We start from the raw sequence: 16642 nt of genomic DNA on the forward strand, positions 1-16642 counted from the left end.
GTCCCCATAGCGCTATGAAGAGTGGTGCAGTTCCCATAGCGCCGCTGGGAGGAGGAGGAGCAGGGAAGGCGGAGCCAAGCGGTGGGGTGGGTGGGGTGTGGCTTTGTGGGTGGGCGTGGCCTCCTCACATCAGGCTGCACTTGCCCTTGATTTTGTCTGTCCTCTTCTGCTTGGAGGAGCGCTTGCCGTCGATGTTGAGGCTCATGTTGCGCTTCTTCTCCAGGTTGAGCAGCTCCTGGAAGAGCTCCTTGACGTTGTAGTTCATCTTGGCCGAGGTCTCCATGAAGGCGCACTTCCACTCCTTGGCCGTGGCCTCTCCCTCCTGCGTGGGCACCTCGCGCTGCGTCTCGTCGCACTTGTTGCCCACCAGCATGATGGGGATGCTCTCCACGCTGCCTTTGATGTGCACGATCTGCTGGTAGATGGGGCGCAGCTCCTCCAGCGACTGGCGCGAGGTGATGGAGAAGACCAGCACGAAGGCGTGGCCCTTGGAGATGGAGAGGCGCTGCATGGCCGGGAACTGGTGGCTGCCCGTCGTGTCGGTGATCTGCAGGGTGCACACGCTCTTGTCGCAGCTGATCACCTGCCGGTACGTGTCCTCAATGGTGGGGATGTACGTGTCGCGGAAGGTGCCCTTCACGAAGCGCAGCACCAGAGAGCTCTTGCCCACGCCCCCCGCGCCAAACACCACCACCCGGTAGTCGTTACTCTGCTCGGGCATCTTGGCAGCACCTGTGCCGGGAGAGAGGAGGAGGGCAGGCAAGGTCAGCTTCAAGGAGCAGAGGCAGCAGGGCATAGCGGTCAGAGCAGGGGGGTTAGCAAGGCGGGGGGGCAAGGGGCAAGGGGTGCAGGCACCTGCCAGGCTTGGAAAAGCAGCCAAAATTAGTTGCAATCGTAGAGGGTCTTCCAGTCCAACCCCTTGCGATGCAGGAATACCGCTTAAAACAAGGAGGGGGAAGGACAATGCAAACCACCCTTTAGTGGAGATATAAATTGCAATAAATAAAATAATGGAATAAATAAGGCTGAGGATATGCTCCACCCCCCAACCCCAGCAAAGATTCAAGGCAGGTCAGAGTGAAAGAGCCCCCCCTCCTCTTCCAAATTCATTGGGCAAATTCACAGCCCCCCCCAAAAGAAATCCAGTGCACCACAGTTCTGCATTTCAAGTGTGTAATCCCCTAATAAGTGCATTTTGGGGTAAGCAAGTCCCCCTAACAGAATACTGCAATTTCTCACTGGCAGCTGCAGGGAGGCAGGGGTTTGGCCAGGACGGGTCCTGCCCTGCGGCAGCCCCCCCCCTCCATCTGGCCAACTACAGCCCCTCAGAGCAGACCTCTCCTGCTGGCACCAGGGTGGGGTGGGGGGAGAGAGAAAGAGAAAGAGCCGGCAACTTGTCTGCCAGAAAAAACCCAACCTCCCCACAAAAGCCCCACTGACTAATCTCTGGGAGGCGTTTGCAAAAAGAGGGGGGGGACTCGCCTCCCTGGCAGCTGCTCCTCTTGAAGTGGGGAAGAGGAAAAGGCAGGAGGCTGTATTTCCCATTCATTGTTCGCCCCATTCATTGTTCACCCCCCCCCCAACCGGGCCGTTCTCTGGGGTTGGCAATGGAGGAGATGGTGGGGAAGAGCAGAGGGTGGTTCATCATTCCGGCACAAAGCAGGAGCCGTCTTGGCAACAGGGAGAAAACCCGCAGTGCAGAATTGGCGGGGGGGGAAGAGATAGAGAGAGGTGCCTCCTGACCTCTGGAGGCATCTATTGGGGCACAAGAAGCCCTGATGGGTGGGTGGGTGTCCCCCCCCCCGACCCTGGGAGACACAGTGGCCAGGGGAACTCACCGCCACAGGAGGAGGCAGGGAGTGTCAGTAAAAGCCTCTTCCTGAATCATAGAGTTGGAAGGGAGCCTGCGGGTCATCTAGCCCAACCCCCTGGGATGCAGGAATATGCAACTGTAGAATGCCACAGGTCCCAGCCTTGGTATGAGGATGTCAGCTGGGTTGGGCTAAAGAGGCTTGGGTAGCCTCACAGCAGCCAAATGCCCCCCCCCCGAGCCTCGAAGTTGAGACAGGCTGCCTCTGGAGCTGGGGGCTCTGTAAGAAGCAACTGGGACTTGAGGGCGGCAGTACTTCTCTCCCCACTTGCAGCTGCCAGCAACCGGCTTTTGAGGATAGATTGCCGCTGGGCATGGAGGCTCTGCTGCCACAGCACGTCTCTGCAAGGGAGGGTCTGGCACCCGGACCAGGCCAAAGGGGACCAACCCCCTTTTCTCATAGCAGCTGACCAGGTGCCCAGCATGGGAAACCCGAAAGCAGGATCCAGGTACGGGAGCCATATCCTGCCTCCAACGGCACAGGGCAAAGCATAGCAGTCACCAAAAACCTTGTCCTCTCTAGTTCCTGTCAAGGAAACGGGTGGATGGTGGAGGAAAGAAGGGGAAATGGATTCTCAAACGTGGGAGGTTCAGTGGGATTGTAAAAAAGCAGTCAGCAGAGACTCTTTGGGAAGGATAGGCCTTTTTGCAAAGGGAGTCAAATGCCAGAAGCCTGGAATTCCACTGCAAACCCATCTCCCTGCCCAGGCACTGGCAGGTTTAATGTTGTTGTTGTTGTTGTTGTTGTTGTTGTTGTTGTTGTTGTTGTTGTTGTCATGACCATTATTATGATCTCTGGGAGGTTCGCAATGGATAGCTCAGTCCATAGAGCACGAGACTCTTCATCACAGAGTTGTGGGTTCAAGTCCCATGTTGGGCAAATGATTACTGCACTGCAGGGGGTTGAACTAGATGGCCCTGGGGGTCCCTTCAAACGATACGATTCTATGAAAACCTGGCACAAGCAGCTCCCGACCAGCACTCCTGTCTGTCTCCCACACTTGCACATGCCCCTGGGCTATTGTAGGGGCACAGGTGCAAAACCTGCCTAGGCTAACCGGTGCCCTCCACCAGCCTGGATAGTTCAGTTGATTACAGCATGGTGCTGATAATGCCACGGTTGTGGGTTTGATCCCCATATGGGGCAGCTGCATATTCCTGCCTTGGACTGGATGACCCACAACGTCATTCTTGCCTTACCCTTCCCACTAGGCCACACTCTCTCCTTTTTCTCCACTTGTGCTTCAAACAGAGGCTTGGGTTCGATTCCTGGTGTGAGTGCTTCTCCTCCAAAACAGTTCCCAGGTGGTGTCTCCAGGTGGGGGGCGTCTCCTTGAGTCTGAAAGAGCTGCTGCCGGCCTGTGTGGGCTTCCTGGACCAATAGCCTGCCTGTGTCAAAGGCAAGCTGTCCTCTCCCGCTCTCAAAATCTGGGCTGCTTCCTCTCCCCATGCTCAGTTGAGCCCTTGGACACCGGATGCCAGATGTCCTTGGTTGCAGGATCCAGCCTTGGCGGAGGCCGAGCACAGACGCGGCTTGGCCGCCCCAGGTGGACATCCCATAATAGGATCAGCATACCATGCTATTTCTGGACGGAGCTGCCGGGCGGCCATATGGCACCCTGGACACACCAGCAAGAGCAATTGAGTGGAGCTGGACGCAGGGAGGGCGGTGGTCCTTTGCAATCCTGGTGGCTGAGTGGCTTGCCGCTGTTAGGGGGACCAGGAATTGAACTCAGGCCTCTGGGAATTGGGGGCTCAGCTACCCCACCCCAACCCCCCAACTCAAAGCACCCCACCATCCCCCCCCTTGGCTGCAGCTGCTGAATGCCAGGTTGGCTTGGACTAAGACCCCCTTGTTTGTGATCTGACTGTGGCCATCTGGCCTGGGTGGGTGGGCAGAGTGGCATTGATCTCATCCCACTGTGCCCACCTGGGTCCTGTGTGCAGCATCCGGCGAGACTTGGGGGTCAGGGAGGGAAATTTGCCATGGCCTGCAGGAATTCTCTGTGTGAGTGTCCAGTTTGGGGGAGATCTAGAGTGGGTGATCCTGAGGTTGGACAGATTTGGGATTGTGCTGCTTTATCACCCGCCAGTCTCCCTGTCTGAGCTGGCAGAGTCTTTCTCTGAGGCCACCAGCTCTGGGGGGCTCTGGACTCTGTGGCTGCCATGGGGCTATGGCAACATGTGTGGGTCAGGCCACACGCTGTCCCTTGCTCTCTTGACTAGACAGGGTGATCTGGAAATGGGGGGTGTTGACGCCAGTACCTTGTCATGGCCAGATCACTTTGTGGAATCATAGAATCATAAACCATAGAGGTGGAAGGTACCCCGAGGGTCATCCAGTCCAGCCCCCTGCAATGCAGGAATCTCAGCTAAAGCCTCCAGGACAGATGGTCACCGAACCTCTGCTTAAAAACCTCCAGGTAAGGAGAGTCCACCCCCTCCTTTCCATGGTAGAAAAGCTCTTCTTGTTAGAAAGTTCTTCCTGATGTTGAGTCGGAATCTCCCTTCCTGTAATGTGAAGCTATGGGTTCGAGTCCTACCCTCCAGAGCAGGGGAAAACAAGCTTGCTCCCTCTTCCATGGGACAGCTCTTAAGATACTTGCAGATGGCTTTCCTGCTGAGATTTAGGCTGTCAGCACCTTTCCCCCTCCACAGAGGTGGGGGACCTATTAGGAAGGTCCGCCCTTGGAGGCTGATGGATCCAGTAGGATTCCAAACAGCTCTAGGGGCATTTCCGGCTGATACGACTGGTGCTCCTGCCGAAGCCCTGGCCAACCTCTGGAACCCCTGAATGGCTCAGGCTATTGACACGATCGCCCCTGAGCACCCTCTCCTACTTTGTAGAGCCCGATTGGTCCCCTGGTATACTCCAGAGCTTAGGGTGAGGAAACAAGCTGGGAGATGGCTTGGACGTAAGTGGAGGAAAGATCCGAATGAATACAACCAAACACGGGTAAGGGCTCATTACTGAGCCTACCTCGTAGCAGTGAAGGCAACAAAGAAGGCCAACTTTGCTGCCTCCATGGCATCCTCATCATGTCGTCCGGCAGAGCTTTTCCGGGTTGTACGGGGCCTTTTACAGGCTGGCCCAAAGCAGGTGACAGAACCAAGGGCAGCTCACTGTGACTTGTTTGCAAAGCATTTTGAGGATAAAATTGCTTGCCTCCACCAAGACCTTGACTGCTGTTATAGCTGATGAATCTCGGGGGGGGGGGGGGTCAGTCTAGCCCTGTTGTGTTGGATGAGTTTCAGTTCGTAAGGCCTGAGGAGGTGGACAAGGTGCCTGGATCAGTCGGAGCGACCGCTTGTGCTCTAGACCCTTGCCCCTCTTGGCTGATAAAAACCAGCAGGGAGGGAACAGCTGGCTGGGCCAGGGAGGTGATCCATGCCTCTTTAGGAGAGGGGGTGGTCCCTGCCTGCTTGAAGGAGGCCGTGGTAAAACCACTTCTTAAGAAACCTTCCCTGGATTCGGAAAACCTAACTAACTACCCTTTCTTGGGCAAGGTTCTAGAGCAGGTGATCACAGACCAGATCCATGCACTCTTGGAGGGAACTGATTTTCTGGATCCATTTCCATCGGGGCTTAGGCCCAGTTTTGGCACAGAAACTGCTTTGGTCACCCTAAAGGTAAAGGTAAAGGACCCCTGACAGTTAAGTCCAGTTACAAATGACTCTGGGGTTGTGGCGCTCATCTCACTTTTTTGGCCAAGGGAGCCGGCGTACAGCTTCCGGGTCATGTGGCCAGCATGACTAAGCCGCTTCTGGCGAACCAGAGCAGCGCACGGAAACGCCGTTTACCTTCCCGCCAGAGCAGTACCTATTAATCTACTTGCACTTTGATGTGCTTTCAAACTGCTAGGTGGGCAGGAGCTGGGACCGAGCAACTGGAGCTCACCCCGTCATTGCGGGTATTTGAACACCCGACCTTCCGATCGGCAAGCCCTAGTCTCTGTGGTTTAGACCACAGCGTCACCCTGCATGATGACATTTGTCAGGAGACAGACAGGGGAAATGTGTCCCTCTTAATTCTCCTCAACCTCTCAGCGGCTTTCGATTGCATCAATCAAGGTCTCCTTCTAGGATTGCTGTCTGAATCTGGGGTGGGTCGCACTCTGCGGTGGCTCCAGTCCTACTCGGATGGTTGTTCCCGAGGGTGTTACTTGGGAAATGCTTTTCAGACCCATGGAACCTTCAATCCTACCCCCCACATTGTTTAACATCTACAGGAAACCGCTGGGACACTCAGCTCTACTTCTCCTTTACATCTGCAGGTGAGGCAGTGGAAGTGCTGGACCAGTGTCTTGCCTCAGTCAGAGACTGGATCAGAGCCAAGAAACAGAAGCTCAATCCAGATAAGACGGAGGCGCTGTTAGTGGGGGGTTCCCTAGACCAGATGGGCAGGAGATTGCCTGCTCTGGGTGGGGTTACGCTTCCTCTGAAGGAGCAGGTTCGTAGCTTGGCAGTCCTCCTGGATCCTTTGCTGTCGCTCAGGGCTCGGGTGGCCTCAGTGGCCCAGAGTGCCTTCCATCTGCTTCAGCCCTATCTGAACAGGCGTAGCCTAACCACTGCCGTCTATGCTCTGGCAACCTCAAGGTTAGACTACTGCAGTGCGTTATACGTAGGGCTTCCTCTGAAGACGGTTCAGAAACTTCAGCTGGTGCAGAATTCAGCGGCAAGACGGTTTGAGGCTATTACACCGATCCTGGTCCAACTGCACTGGCTGCCAATGAGTTTCCGGGCCTGATTCAAAGTGCTAGTTTTGACCTATAAAGCCTTAAATGGCTGCTCAGGATCGCAATACCTCAAGGGTGCTTTAGCTCAGATTCCTGCATTGCAGGGGGTTAGACCAGATGACCCTTGGGGTCCCTTCCAACTCTACAATTCTAAGATTCTATGGCTGCCTCTCTCCATATCAACCTACTGGGACCCTAAGATCTTCCTCTGAGGCAATTCTTCCACGAGCCTCCTCCAAAAGAGGTCCAGAGAACAGGGCCTTTTCTAAAGTGGCTCCCCGTTTGTGGGACGCTCTCCCCAGGGAGGCTCAATTGGCATCTTCATTATAGATCTTTAGGCACCAGACAAAAACATTCCTCTTATTCCAGGCCTTCGGCTGATTGACATCCAATGCCTTTTTAAATGCGTGTGGGAGAGGGGATTATTGGTTCGGTTTTGTTTTATTATGTATTCTGTGATCTTCAGATGAAGCGTGGCATACAAACTTAACAAAGAATAATAATCTGTGCTATTTTTCTAGGAAAGGAGGTGCTGGAAATCTCCATGAATGCCTGAGCATGACAATGGCGCCCACCTGAGAGTTCCAGCTGGAAAAAGCCACCACCAGCACCATCAACACAGCAGCCTTATCTTCCACCATGAATTTGCCCAGTCCTCTTTCAAAGCTGTCTAGGCTGGTGGCCACCCCTGCCCCCTGTGGGAGGGAGTTCCACAGATTAACTCTCTTCTGTGTCAGGAAGGACTTCCTTTTATGTGTCCTTGCGGGGGACTCAAATGCACAACAGACCTGAGAGGTGGGTGCTCTTGAGAGATGGGCTGGCAGAGGGGTGCCACGCGCCTCGTCCACTGGGTGGGCACTCTCAGTGCATGAATGTGGGAGTCCAGTGACTTCCCTGCAGTGATATCGCCACAGACCAGCAAGGCAGCCGGATTGAATTTGGGAAGAGGGGGAGTCAGGGGTCTTGGGCTGAACCCCTTCCCTATCTCCCTGGAATACGGCCCAGGAATTTTGGCTGGGTGGCAACAGCTTTGAAAATCAGAATTGCAGAGGTAGAAGGGACCACCAGGGGTCATCCAGCCCAACCTCTTGCAATGCAGAGATCGCACTGTACCTGACCGGTGGATGAATGAGAGTCTGCCACCTTCCAAAGAAATCTGTTGCAGAGTTTCAGGCTGACAGCCTCTCAGAGGGTGCAGGGACTTTCTGCCTGCAGCGCAGCTGCTCTGCAACTAAGAAGAGGACCTTCCTGTAAAAATCAGCAATATTCTAGTCCTCTTCGTCCTGCATAAGGGATGTAGGCAGCGACCAGGGCAGGCTGAGTGGTGTCTGGCTCAGCACTACCCGCGCTGGCTGGCAGCAGCGGTTCTCTCCAGGGTTTCAGGCTTAGGCATCTTATACTTAAGAGATGCCACGGGGGAGTGAACCTGGGGGCCTTCTGCATTCAGAGCAGGTGCTCCTCCACCAATGCACTGTGGCCCATCCCCAAAAGCTGTGCAGAGTCAGGATCCGAGGGGGGGCTGGTCTACAGGTCCTCTGAGGGGCTCCGGCACCAACTGTGCCCTCCAGGAGTGAGCTGGAATGAAGGTCCTGGCATTAGTTCTGCAAGCCTTTCCGCCTCTCCTCACTAACTCTTGAGGGGTCCAGCAAGATATAATAATAAGAAGAAGAACAACAACAACAACAACAATAATATCTCATCCATTTGGCTGGCTAACCCAGCCACTCTTGGCATGCACTTCCCCGCTGCACAAAAGGGGTGCTGATATTTGCAGGGCACCCCAGCAGCAGCAGATTGCACTGCAACGCAAGCAGAGGCACTGCAATGTTTTGGGCCAGATCTTGGAGCCCGTTCAACAGCAATTAATTACGGAGCAGGAGTTTCGCTCTCGGCTCTCAGGCGAGGGAGAGCTTTTGCGCTCTCAGAAACCCCAGAGCTGCGAGAGAGGGAGGCCAGCCAAGAGATCGGCCTCCTGGAAGGGGAAAGGGGGTCTTCAGGTGCTCATTAACGCTCTCCCACCCCCCAAGGGGGGGCCTGTTGACATAACATTCAGTCCACCTGAATTGCTCCCTGCTCCTTCTGGCTCGGGATTGTTGTTTGGGAGAAAAACAGTGCCTCTGAGCTCAAGCAGAGTGTCTGTATCACCATCTTCTTCTTCTTCTCCTCTGACTGCTGGGACTGGCAGGTAAAACCTCTGGAGGGCGTCAGGTTAAAGTTAAATGTGGGTGCAAACGTGGCATTTTGCAGCAGAAAAATGAGGGCCAAAGGATCTGGATGGGTGCTGGGAAACTCTCCCCAAAGGACCCTGTAAAGAATCTGGCACCACAGATAGTTCCCTGCAAGGAAAATGCTTCTGGGACAGAGGATAGGGCAAGAGGGCTGTGAAATTGTGGGTGGGGGAAGCGGATAGAGAAATAGGTTTTTCTCCTATTGTAGAGATGGGAGGGACTCCCAGGAGCCATCTAGTTCAACCCCCTGCATTGCAAGGACTTCTTCTCACGGGCTGTGGAACTCACCGCCAGAAGATTTCATGACAGCCACCAGCTTGAGCAGCTGTGAAAGGGGGTCAGGAAAAGTAATGCGGGGGGCGGGGGAGAGAGAAGAGCTATCAAGGGCTGTCAGTCACAAACTGGCATTGGAGGGTGTGGGAGGGAGAGGGCCAAGGGGGGCAGGAATCTCTAGGGATGGGGCCTGTGGTGAAGAGGAGGCTGGCCCAGGCCAGGGTGCCCTTCTTTGAACAGAATCAGCCAAGTTCATGGAGGAGAGGAAAGCTGTCTGTGGAGCCTCCAAGCCCAGAAGCCGTCTGCCTCCAAGCCCCAGTTGCTGGGAGCATGTGGGAGGGGGAAGAGGCCTGCTGCCCCCCTACCTTCCTGCAGGTGGGGGGCTCCGATGTGTCTGTCAGGTGACCCTGAGCCAGTCAGAGCAGGGGCTGGGCTTGGTTTCCTTCCCAAACCATGAGGACCAGCATCTTTCCTGAGCTTTAGGAAGAGGTTCCTCAGCGGCACCTCTCTGCCAGAAATCCCACACAGTCGCTGCTGCCAGTCCGTGCTGGGACTAGTAACCCAGGCAGACACTTGGCAATAAGGCAGCAGCTGCCTTTGTGGCCTCAGGTAGCCCCTCTCCTCGCCCCGGCGGGTGCTGGTGTTTGTACCTCCAAGGGTCACCCCTTGTCCTTCTCTTGCCCCCTCGAAAGATGGAGGCACCCCAAGGGGAAAAGCCACACAACCAACACTGGCCGGCAGCCTCCAGGTCCAGGGCGATTCAGTGGGGGGGGGGAGGGGGAGAGCTGTTGAGCCAGATCCAGCCAGGGTCTCTCCAAAGAGAACCTCCATGAGCAGGGGCATCTCATGGGGGAAGAGGGGAGAGGGAGCTGCTGCTGCTTCCGCCACCTTTGCCCCCCACCCTGGGAGCAGCTGGCTGTCCCTCCTCAGTGGCAGGCAGCTGGGCTATGGGGTGCGGTGTGTTGTGTTTGGGGGTCCCCCTCCCTTTCTGCAGTGTGCGGGGGGAGGGGACCCTTTCCTGCTGCCCCCAAATTGCAGACGTTGCGGCTGCTTCTGCTCCCCCCCACCCAAGAGTCCCCCGAATGAGGACATTCAATGGGGGGACAATGCAGGTGCCCGAGCCCCCTCCCCACCCTTTTCCTCCTACGGCGCCCCCCACCCCCGCTGGCTTGCCTGCATCACTCGCGTCATCCCTCGCAACCCCCCCTCCCAAAATGCATCCGGGGCGCGCAGGGGAGAATATTTTTACGCATCCCCGGGGAGGGGGTCGCTTGCATGCAGATGGGCAGGCGGCTGCGGAAAGGGGGACCCCAGAGGAACCCCCGACCTCCCCCCAAATAAAGCCATCCCCTCAGTACCCAGCCCAGCCCCCCGGTTTGCATCCCGCCTCTTACCTGCCTGGGGGGGCTCAGCCTGGACCGGAGCAGCAGCAGCGCGGCCGCCCAGCAGCCATCCGGAGGCGCCGCGGAGGAGGAGGAAGAGGAGGAGGAGGAGGCGCGTCACGTGTGAACGTCGCCGATATGGGGGAGGAGGGGAGGGGCCTAGCCTCAGGTCCCGCCCCTCGAAGGGCCCCCCTACCCCCCCCTCGGGGCTTCCATCTCTTCCATCTTCATGACTAGTTAGCTCATTAGCTAATTGCGTTTCCCTCTCGCCGCATCGGACTCCGAAGGGGCATCGCTGCAACGACGGCCCTGCGAGGTAGGACAAGCGTGCCAACTTGAATAAAAGTTGGACTAGATGACCCTGGGGGTCCCTTTCAGATTACAATTCTGAGATTCTATGGTGCTTCTGCCAGACTCTCAAATCAACCAAACCCCGATTTCTGGGCGTAAAAGATGCAATTGTGACGTACAAAGCCAGGCCTTCTGCCCTACTCTCCTTCCCCCTTGCAGTAACCGTTAGGCTGCACTGCCTTCCCAAACTGGAGAGGCAGAGGCCAGACTCTGGGGATACACTGTACCTCTTTGCAGAATTCCTCTCAGAGTGACTGGCGGCAGGGTGACTCATGCAGCCAATTAATTAATATCTGGGTTCGTTATTAATATAGCAGCCGGCTGTGGGGAGCAACAGGGAGCCCCTACCCCCAAGAGGCAGAGGACAAGGCGGCCCACTGGTCTGATCAAAGCCCCCTGCGTGACTCCTGTGTTGGGTGTCAACAGCTCTGGAAGCCAAGCGGGGAGTGGGCAGAGCCAGACTTGTGTACGTGCAAGGAACATCTGCAACCTTCCAGATGTTGGCCTGTGCTGCCTCCATTGTCCCTGACTGTGCCGTCTGCTGGAGATGGAGGCAGAGGGGGGGGGCCCTGCAATCTCTGGGTGCCCCTGCTTCCCACAGCCTCGCAGGGTTGTTGTTTGCAGCTCCACCAAAAAGGTTATCAGGATGAAGGTTTACTTCAGAGAAAGTGTCCTTGGTGGGAGCCCCCCTTTCCTCCTTCATGTACTTCCGCCCTAAAAGTGGCGCAGGAAAGAGCCTGAGTGGCACCCCCTCTTTTGTGCTCCAGGGGTCCCATTCAAGCCTCTCGACTTCACAGCCAAGAGGCTTCCTCTCTCTCTCTCTCTCTCTCTGGCTTCAGATCCCAGATGAACCAAAAAATTAAAGGAACAGCAATGGCAACTTTCCTCCTTGCACCCCACAAGGGTTTAGGATACATGTGGGTCCCAGCAGACCAGCTTTCCACCTTTTTGGGGTACAGCCCTGCATCACAACCCCTTTCCCTTCAAGGAGGCAGAGAATTTGGGGGCCAGGAGGAGATTTCCGTCCATGCTGCAAATCCCCGGCTGCTGGAGGGATTAGGAAAAGGGCATGGCGCCCAGGAAGCAGCAGGTCCCCTCGACTGGAAGGAGAGGCTCAGGTGTCGTCTGGTGTCTGGCTCACCTGCACACTCAGGCGCAAAGAGGGAGAGGAGAAGCAGCCAGAAGGAGAAAGCAGAAGGAGACTGCAAGTGGGGTTGGGGACCAGGGGGTCGGCTTTGGCAAGGTGGGCATCAATGGAGAGACAGAGACAGACTGTGGATTTGGGCTCCCTGGCAAATCTGCTCACAGCAAAAGAGAAGGAAAAAACGAGTCTTTTGGAGAGAGGGGAAAGCGAGCATTTGCAGAGAGAGAGACTGTGCATTTTGGCTTCCTGGCAGCTGGTGAGCTTTGGTTGGGCCAGACCACCGGCCAACCGCTGGCAAAAGCCCACAAGGGGATCTCCTCTCTGCAGCCCCTAAGAAACCCAACAAACGACCCAGCAGGATTTCGCATCTGTTGTAAGAATTTTAAGGTATTTTATTTATATATAATAATTGTTATTAATGTACCAAAACAAATAAGGCCACATGTCTGAAAAACATCACAGGAAGACCGGCCTCACTCCATTTTGACTCCCAACTGACCAAGTATTTCTTTGTCTCAGGAACAAAGGGGGGGTTGTCCCTCCAGCTACTCAGCAGCCCTCTGCCTGAGTGATAATCTCTGGCATCCTGATACCTAAGTGTCAGACAAAGGGGTGTGATTAACTTGGCTGGGATATAGGGAAATGTAAATATCTTTTGTTTCACTTGATGGGTTTTTGGTGGAGGGCAAGAGGAGACATGCCTGTTGTCTTTGTCCATTGAGTTTTCTTGGCAGGGATACTGCAGTGGGTTGCCAGTTCCTCCTCCAGGTGGATCACCTTTGGTCCAAACTCTCCACTATGACCTGTCCATCTTGACCTGTCCATAGCTTCCCTGAGTAATTCAAGCCCCTTCGCCACGACAAGGCAGTGATCCATGAAGGGTCTTCATGCACAATTCATCATGCGAAAGGCTGGGCTGGATGAATCCCAAACTGGAATTAAGATTGCCGGAAAAAATATCAACAACCTCAGATATGCTGATGATACTACCTTGATGGCAGAAAGTGAGGAGGAATTGAAGAACCTTTTAATGAGGGTGAAAGAAGAAAGCGCAAAATATGGTCTGAAGCTCAACATCAAAAAAACTAAGATCATGGCCACTGGTCCCATCACCTCCTGGCAAATAGAAGGGGAAGAAATGGAGGCAGTGAGAGATTTCACTTTCTTGGGTTCCATAATCACTGCAGATGGTGACAGCAGTCACGAAATTAAAAGACGCCTGCTTCTTGGGAGAAAAGCAATGACAAACCTAGACAGCATCTTAAAAAGCAAAGACATCACCTTGCCGACAAAGGTCCGTATAGTTAAAGCTATGGTTTTCCCAGTAGTGATGTATGGAAGTGAGAGCTGGACCATCAAGAAGGCTGATCGCCGAAGAATTGATGCTTTTGAATTCTGGTGCTGGAGGAGACTCTTGAGAGTCCCATGGACTGCAAGAAATCAAACTTATCCATTCTCAAGGAAATCGGCCCTGAGTGCTCACTAGAAGGACAGATCCTGAAGTTGAGGCTCCAGTACTTTGGCGACCTCATGAGAAGAGAAGACTCCCTGGAAAAGACCCTGATGTTGGGAAAGATGGAGGGCACAAGGAGAAGGGGACGACAGAGGATGAGATGGTTGGACAGTGTTCTCGAAGCTACTAACATGAGTTTGGCCAAACTGAGGGAGGCAGTGAAGGATAGGCGTGCCTGGCGTGCTCTGGTCCATGGGGTCACGAAGAGTCGGACATGACTGAATGACTGAACAACAACAAAAGAGGAGACATGGGGGCAGGGTCCCAGATGCTCAGATCACTGCTACCAGACCCTCCCAATTTTTGATGTAATTCTGATGTATGGAGGGGTGGTCTTGAGCTGGAGGGGGGCAATTTCAAAAGTCTATATAGGAGCTTGCGCGCCTTTGTTCGTGGTCTTTTGCTTGCAAAACACCCTGCTGCAGCAGTAACAAATAAAGGGCTATCGCCTTGCTTTGGGAGATTTTGTATCGTCTCTATTTATTCATAAGTGCTCCTGAGAGGAGGGGAGCCCTACTAAGGCTCTCCCCCGGGTTCGTGGACTCCCTTCTGGGGTTGAACCTAATTTTTATAACACATCCACAAGAGCAAAATCTGTGGAGAAACTGCACAGGCCTGGAGGGAAACTCTGCGCAGCTCTGTCTCCCTCTTGCTGCCACAATCCTCACCTCCAGGAAAGGGGGGGGGGAGCCACAGGGGAAAGACGCCCTTTCTGTGCCCGCCACAGATTAGCCGGCTGCCACAAGAGCTTTGCCAGGCGGGCAGAAAAAGGAGCTGGAACTGATCAGGCCCAGGTCCCGTTGTGGCTCTGCCACCTTCCGTGGCCCTTGCCACCGTGCTCCTGACTGGTTCATGCCTTGCAGGAGAGGGTTGCCCAGGATCTTGGGAGGAGGAAAGCATGAGTGCCAAGCTGCCTCAGGGACTCGGGTCTCCTTGAGAGAGAGGGAATCTGAGCAGGGCAGTGCCATGTCCCACCTTGGTCCCTCTGGCATGGTCCGGAGTGCGTGTGTCTAAGGGGGCAGTGGGAAGCGTCCCGTTTCCCCACCGGGCCTCGAGGCCACGGAGCCAGTGCCATGTCATGCCAGGGAATCTGTGCGCGGCCCCCCGAACCCTTTGGCGTGGCTTGGTGCATGCGGCTCAGCGGTGGGGAAGAGCTTCCCTGCCTGGAGGCCACGGCGTCACCACTTGAAGAAGACGAGGGTGGCCATGACGGCAGCATAGAATTGTAGAGTTGGAAGGCACCCCTGAGGGTCATCCAGTCCAACCCCCTGCAAGGCAAAGATCTTTTGCCCAACATGGGACTTGAACCCACAACCCTGAGATTAAGAGTCTCATGGCCCCAGAAGGCTGCGTAGAAGGGGAGGCGGCCCTTGGGAACCCCCCCTTACACACACGTTCGCAGCAGTGGCTGCTGGGTTGTGTTGATTCTGCCCTCCACAAACGGACAGGGAGGGAAGCCCAGATTGAATAAAGTTATTTATTCAAAGGTAGAGTGCCTCTGAATAGGGGGGCTCCATTCCACGGCCAAACAGATCCGGGATGGGGAATCCTCAGGCCCCGGGAGGCTCAACGTGGCCCTCAAGGTCCTCTCCACATGGCATAGCCCTGCCCCCACGATTTGCGCCCCACCTTCTCTCGCACAGCCGGCAGCAGGGCATTGAAGCTGGTGCCCAGGAAGATGCCGCCTCCGAAGGAGTTGCAGATGGAGACGATGCGCTGGGAGCGCTCTGCCTTCTCGCCGTCGGTGGCAATGAAGCGGACAGGCAGCAGAGACCCCCCCCCCCCGCATCAGCCCAAAGACGCCAGGTTCAATTCAGCTCAATGCAGCTCAATGCAGGCTTGGCCCCATGTGTGCACCAGATGCATTTGTAATAACTCAATCAGTTAGTATGGCAGCGCCTAGACTTTGGAACTCCCTGCCTCTTGATAGCAGGCAGGCATCTTCCCATTTAGTCCAGCCTGTTCAGATGCTTGGAAAGTGGGGGTAATTTGAATCTGTTTTAGTACTTGAAACAAACTTTTGTTTCTTTTAAAGCGAGGTTGCGTATTTTTCTTGGTTTTATGGTGTTATTATTTTGTAAATTGCTTTGAGGTTTGTTTGTTTTTAACTATCAAGCAGTGTATAAATTTTACTAAATAAATAAGCAAGTTCATAAAACTAATGTATCAATAATAACTACCAGTAGTTATTATGATGACTATTTCATGAACAGGCTTCATGAATTCATATAGGAATTTTGTCTCATATATATAAATCATATGTTCATAATTTTCCAAGTCAAACACTTACATAAGTATATAAACCACGTGTCTGAAATCGTACAGGACAGCAATCCTGAAGCCATTTTGACTCTCCCAATGACCTCAAATATTCTCCCCACTGTTCCTTTGCTCACAACTCCTGTCTTTAGAGGGTATTTATTTATAAATAGGGTGAGCCTGTGACCTGGATTCAGGAACTAAGTATTCAGCATCTCAAAAGGTGATTTCAGAACCACTGGCAGTAATCTTTGAGAATTCCTGGAGAACAGGCGAAGTGCCAGCAGACTGGAGGAGGGCAAATGTTCTCCCTATTTTTCAAAAAGGGGGAAAGAGAAGACCCAAACAATTACCGCCCAGTCAGCCTGACATCAATACCAGGAAAGATTCTAGACCAGATCATTAAGCAAACGGTCTGTGAGCGCCTAGAAAGGAACGCGGTGATAACTGAAAGTCAGCATGGGTTTCTGAAAAATAAGTCATGTCAGACTAACCTGATCACGTTTTTTGACAGAATTACAAGCCTGGTAGATGAAGGGAATGCTGTGGATATAGCCTATCTTGATTTCAGCAAGGCCTTTGACAAGGTGCCCCATGATATTCTTGTAAAGAAGCTGGTAAAATGCGGGCTAGACAATGCTACCATTCAGTGGATTTGTAACTGGCTGACTGACCGAACCCAAAGGGTGCTCATCAATGGCTCCTCTTCATCCTGGAGAGAAGTGACTAGTGGGGTGCCACGGGGTTCTGTCTTGGGCCCAGTCTTATTCAACATCTTTATCAATGACTTGGATGATGGGCTTGAGGGCATCCTGATCAAGTTTGCAGATGACACCAAATTGGGAGGGGTGGCTAATACCCCAGAGGACAGGATCACACTTCAAAA

At 54.2% G+C, this 16642-nt stretch overlaps 1 protein-coding gene across 1 annotated transcript; it reads right to left on the reverse strand.

Moving 5' to 3' along the window:
* Window positions 1-57: 57 nt before the first annotated feature.
* On the reverse strand, window positions 58-10536 carry DIRAS1 (DIRAS family GTPase 1). The gene is made up of 2 exons (XM_033136838.1): window positions 10502-10536; window positions 58-732 (listed from the first exon to the last, which is right to left on the reverse strand). The coding sequence occupies exon 2, from the start codon at window positions 719-721 to the stop codon at window positions 125-127; it is 597 nt and encodes a 198-aa protein (XP_032992729.1). The 5' UTR covers window positions 722-732; window positions 10502-10536; the 3' UTR covers window positions 58-124.
* Window positions 10537-16642: the final 6106 nt, after the last annotated feature.

This window comes from Lacerta agilis, chromosome 18, assembly GCF_009819535.1.
Source record: "Lacerta agilis isolate rLacAgi1 chromosome 18, rLacAgi1.pri, whole genome shotgun sequence".
Lineage (NCBI taxonomy): Eukaryota > Metazoa > Chordata > Lepidosauria > Squamata > Lacertidae > Lacerta > Lacerta agilis.

Bases quoted from the DNA above. Each gene is read 5' to 3' on its own strand.
- DIRAS1 (XM_033136838.1), bottom strand. From the start codon at position 721: ATGCCCGAGCAGAGTAACGACTACCGGGTGGTGGTGTTTGGCGCGGGG.